At 64.2% G+C, this 5,217-nt stretch overlaps 1 protein-coding gene across 1 annotated transcript in view; it reads right to left on the reverse strand.

The window, feature by feature from the left end:
* Positions 1 to 3,425, reverse strand: part of CEP131 (centrosomal protein 131) — a 13,791-nt gene extending 10,366 nt beyond the window's left edge. The window contains exons 1-5 of the mRNA XM_045299523.1: positions 3,355 to 3,425; positions 1,666 to 1,856; positions 890 to 984; positions 371 to 485; positions 8 to 116 (exon numbers count right to left, since the gene is read on the reverse strand). Coding sequence (XP_045155458.1) covers positions 8 to 116; positions 371 to 485; positions 890 to 984; positions 1,666 to 1,842 — 496 coding nt within the window. The 5' untranslated portion in view covers positions 1,843 to 1,856; positions 3,355 to 3,425. The remainder of the gene's footprint in view (positions 1 to 7; positions 117 to 370; positions 486 to 889; positions 985 to 1,665; positions 1,857 to 3,354) is intronic.
* Between the last annotated feature and the right edge of the window lie 1,792 nt (positions 3,426 to 5,217).

Genomic DNA, 5,217 nt, shown 5'->3' on the forward strand with positions numbered 1-5,217 from the left:
GTAAAGCTGGGGGCCAGGGTCACTGTGCACTCCCTCTTCCGCAGGCTGGCCGGCAGGGTTGGGGCGGTGGGGCTGCGGGCACCCGGCGCCAGGGTGAGCTCTGGGGGCTCGTCATCCTGTGTACAGAAGGAAAGCCCTCAGGCACACAGGGGTGATGGGGGTGCCCTTTCCTGCCAAACAGACCTCCCCTGCACTCCTCCTACTCAGTGTGCCACACCAGGGTGGATAAAACTCCACCCTCCTTGCCTTTGGCCCCTCCCCTTGCAGAAGGGGGAATGCAGAGTTCTGGGCTCACCCCTCCCAACCCCCCGCCCTGCCATGCCACCTCCCTGCCACTCTGTCCATGCCCTCTGCCCATCCAGAGCCTCACCAGGGCATGCCACGTGACTCCCTGCTGGCTCGGGGCAAGGCCCAGGCTGGATGGCCTCTTCCTCCCCACAGCGCTGCTCTCAAAGAGGGCCAGGAAGTCAGGGGTCTCTGCCGACCTGTGTGCAGGGGCGGCAGGCAAAAAGCACGTCTGCTGACCGCAGCCCACAGAGCTCCCCAGGACACTGGGGTACTAGAGCCTCGCTGACTAGGACACTGGGGGGGCCAAGTACTTCCCACGTAGCCATCTGCTGCCACCCCCACCCACCCCACGTACCAGGCGCCAGCGCGGGAGGCCTGGCAGCCTAAATTTGCGGAACAAGGCAAGCTGGATAGGCAGGGCCCAGACCCAGCGTCCACTGGCTACTGGCCCAGGACACATCTCACCCATCTCTGAAACGAGGCTAAGAATGCTTCCCACCTGAGGGAGGCAAGGGCTACCGTAGGGCTCAGGGGGTTTCCTGAGTCGCCTGGCGAGGGGGTGCACTGGGAGGCCTGGGGCTACCTGGGGGTCAAAGGTTACCGGGGGGGGCTGGTCCGTGGCTGGCTGACTTGAGAGGCACTATTGGATCTTCGAAGGTTGTTGATGGTACGGGCACTCCCCGGCCCCGCGGCCTCCTGCAGAAAGGGGAGACAGCTGCTAACCGGGCAGGGGTGGGGGGACTCTGCACGCCTGCCCTTGGCACAGGGCAAGCAGTGCTGGGACAGCTGGACACCCACAGACAGGCCAGAGAGCCAGAACCCCTTCCTCGCACCATGGCACAAACCAGCTGCAACTGGCTCACTGGCCTGAGAGCGCGGAAACGGGGCGCTTCCAGGCGGAAACGCGGGAGAAATTCTTTGTGAGGGAGCGGCTTCTCTGACAGGACAGCCACAGCTTGGTGCGCAAAACGAGAAGCCAGAGCTGCCCGCTGCCGCTCGGCACCCTCGAGCCCCTGTACAGCGGGATGGACCACCCTCGAGCTGACTGAGACCCCTGTACAGCAGGATGGACCACCCTCGAGCCGACTCTGAGACCCCTGTACAGCAGGACAGGCTGCCCCGTCCTCACGCTCGAGCTGGGCCGTGGACTGATCCAGGCTGGCGCCTTCATGGGGGACCCAGGTGACAAACCCCCCCCACTCATGTGAAGGGTCACTCCCGGGGGGCAGGTGAAGGGCTTCAGAGGCACTGTAAATGTCACCTAACTCTTTCTAAAGTGCTCTAAGGTGAAGTCCCCGGTAGAAACGGTACAGCCAGGCAGCTCTTTCTGCCTCAGCCAATAGGAAGCCCAGCGGGCCAGCCAGGAGGGGCACTCACCAGCACCTTCCTCCTGGGCTCGCTGCCCACGGTCACAGAGACGGAGCGAGCCAGGGGCTTGGTGGCCGAGGCGCTATTGGGACGTCTGGACATGGGTAGGGGCAGGCCGGTTAGGCTCAGGTCCATGTAGTCTGGGCTGCCCTCGGGGGCACCGCTGCAGGCACGGGCGCCCTTCATTGTGGTGAGGTGGCCTGGGCAGCAAAGTGAGGGAGGCGGTCAGGGGTGCTCCCAGGAACTGTGGTGGACGCCTGCCATCCTGGAGCTACCAAAGCAATACCTGCCTGCTGCCACGCCAGGGCACAGGGCTTGTCTCCCACCCTCAGCCGAGATCCAGGTAGGGCAGGGCAAGTGGGGTACCTCCCTGGGGTCCCCCATGTGCATACATGACTCTGAAGCCATGTGATGGGAGGCTGGGAGCCCAGTGCACGGGGAGCCCCGGCAGGTGTGGCCGTTCTAACAGGACTCAACCTGGGAAGTTCTGCGTCAACCAGCCCAGCACCCACAGGCTCACCTCCCACAGGCCTCCCGGCCCCAAGGAGTTGCTCACACTCGGAGTCCTGGCCCCGCATCCTGCTCTGCTTACAGAGTTGCCATCCTCTGCGTATGCTTAGGCTGCGCCTCAACTGACCACCCACCTGCTGGCAGCTCCCCCCACCTGCGCTTCCTGTCCAGACAGGTCCTGACCCCCAGCTCACATCACCAACCTGGATGGCACCTCCACATCCCTGTGGCCCAGCCAGCCCCCCTAGAGCCACCTCAGACGTGTCCTGCCTGCTGGTGTGAGGCTTGTAGCGGGGTCCCTCCGAGCCCATCACGCTGCCTCCCACTGCCCATCACGCCCACACACTGCCTGAAGGTGTGGGGCCACGCTAAGCAGTGGTCATGGAGTTGACTCCAGGTGCCCACCCCGCCCCACCCGTGTGTCAGAGGACTGTGCCCCTAGGGTTTCAGTGGCTGACTTTCAGAAGCATGTCACCAGGCCTGACGAGGCACCGCTGGGCAGACTTGAACTTCTAACCTTGCAGTGAGCAGCCAAGTGTGTGCTCTCCAGGGCCCTCCCTGCGTTGCCCAGCTGACCCCCTCCACTGGCGTTTTGGCACTGGGAAGAAAGCCCGCCCCTCCAGTGACCTACCAGGACAGACCCTGTTTCTGCAACTTGTCCCCCACCCCACCCCCGCCTGTCAGTGAAGCCACCTCCGAGCTGCCCCTCAAACCCAGTACCTGCCAGTCCCTCATACCCCAAAGGAGCCCCCACCCCACGCTCTGACCACTGACCCCTTCCTTTTTATGGGGTTCCTAGTGAGACACAGCCCCGGGACGGCAAGTGGCCCAGCCAGCGTCTGGATGGGCAGTGAGGGTCATGAACTGGCACTTGGGACACTGATGATCACCAGCAGGGCCAAGTGCCCAGGGCCCCCGGCTAGGGGCATGCCTCCGGTGGTGCTGCAACTCCACCGACCCTGGTCTGGGGCACTGGCCAGTCTCGCTGGACATCCCGCCCTGGGCACCCCACGCTCGGAGAGCGGCTGGGTTAGCACTTGCAACCGCCAGCTCGAGCGATAAACACGGCGCTTGCCATGGGAACCGCCAGGCCCGGCCTGGATGAAGAGGTGACCGGCGCTGGACGGCCACGTCTCGGTGGTCTACGAGCCACGCCCGCCGCCCGCGCTCCGGCCCGGCCCGCCTCACCTGCACCGCCCGGGAGCCACGAGCCGGGGCCAGGCCTCAGCCCACACCTGCTGACCGCGCGCCCGGGCTCTGCCTCCGCGACTCCCGCGACACTCGGGCGGCCAGGCGGCGGCTAGCAACCAACAGGCTCCACCCACTGCGTTCGCCACGCGGCCCGCCCCCGCCCGCGCCGCGGCCCGATTGGCCCGGGGGCCACCCGCTGAGGCCAACCCGGGAGGTTATTGGGTTGCTTAGCTGTCCTTCAGGAGGTCCCGGGTGGGAGGAGCTTCGGAGAGCTGGGGCGGGGGGTGGAAATCGAGGCGGAGGAGGCGGGCTGCGGATTGGACACGGGAAGGGGCGGAAACGCCGGGGGTAAGCTCGGGCTGTTGATTGGACGTGGAGAAAAGGGGCGGGCGCAACGGAGGCGGGGCATTAGGGCGAGCGCGGGCTGCAGATTGGACGGGTTAGGAAGGAGCGGAACCGGTGCGGCCTAGCAGCCACAGGCGAGAAGGGAGAGCGTCGCATGCGCGGTCCCTCGCGGAGGCCTGTCTGGACGTGCCGACTCAAGACCCCGGGCCGGGCCTGGCCCGCTCTCCCGTGGGCAGGGGTCCCGGGGCCCCCGCTTTCAGGGCAGCCTTGCGATGTGTTTCAACGGAGAGAGCCATTCCTTCGCCTCAGCCCCCCGCTGCGGCCTCTGGTCCCTGCACCGCTCGGCGGTTCCCGCCTTCCTGCTCGCCCTCTGACCTTGCTCTTCCTTTCCCAGGGAACCTCTGCGCTCCTGCCCTGCACACCCAGTCTCTCGCGGGAGTTGCACCCGCTGTACGTCCTCCCCATGCTGCCGGGCAGGTGGGTCCCCACACCCACCCGTGACTCGATAGTCCAGGCGCCTGAAATGCTCAGACGGATGGTCCCACCACCACCCCGTCTCCCCGTCTCCAGGAAACCCTAGGCTCCTGGGTGTGCAGGGCTGCGACTTGGAGGGCAGGGGCACAATTCCACCCAGGTCCCCTCTGTCCACACCCTTGGGTCCTAGGCCCATTCCTTCCCTTTCATCACACGTGAATTTGCAGGCTAGGCAGCCTTGGAGCCTAGAGCAGTGGTTCTCAACCTTCCTGATGCCACGACCCTTTAATATAGTTTCTCATGTTGTGGTGACCCCAACCATAAAATTATTTTCGTTGCTACTTCATAACTGTCATTTTGCTACTGTTATGAATCGGGCAACCCCTGTGAAAGGGTTGTTTGACCCCCAAAGGGGTTGCGACCCACAGGTTGTGAACCGCTGGCCTGGAGTCTCTCCTGCTGCAGCTCTCTATGTTGCTATGGGGAGAAAGACGGGAGTGGTGGTTAGTCTCAGAAACCCGCAGGGGACAGGCCTACCCTCTGTAGGGTCAGTCGGAGTCCAGCTGGACTCCATAGCTTTGAGCTGTCTTGTTGCATCTCAGTAGGGCAGACTTGATGCATTTGGATGAGTGTGCTGCCACAGAGCACGTGGAAAGGATGTGGACCTCAGCCAAGAACAAGCAAATCTGCCCCGGGCCAGTACACCAGAACGCTCCTTGCGGGCAGGGATGGCGAGACTCCCTTCCATGTATTTTGGACGTGCCGTCAGGAGAGCCCTGGAGAGGGCATCACGCTTGGCAATGGAGGGGAGCAGCAGACAAGAGGAAGGCCCACGACAGGATGGCTGGCACAGCACTGGGCAGTTTGTTCTGTGGTTGCTGAGTAGGAACCAAGGCAAGGACACCAGGGGGCAGTGTCTCTGGGATGCCCTGCGCTGATGCGTGTGCTCACCATCACCAGCAGGGGGGCCTGGAGGTCTCCAATCTGGTGCAGTTAACAGGGGTGCAATTTGAGACTTATGAGTGAATGGGCGGGGGGCCC

The sequence above is a fragment of the Echinops telfairi genome, unplaced genomic scaffold (genome assembly GCF_000313985.2).
Source record: "Echinops telfairi isolate 266 unplaced genomic scaffold, ASM31398v2 ScPeMD7_7458;HRSCAF=8496, whole genome shotgun sequence".
Taxonomy (NCBI): Eukaryota; Metazoa; Chordata; class Mammalia; order Afrosoricida; family Tenrecidae; genus Echinops; species Echinops telfairi.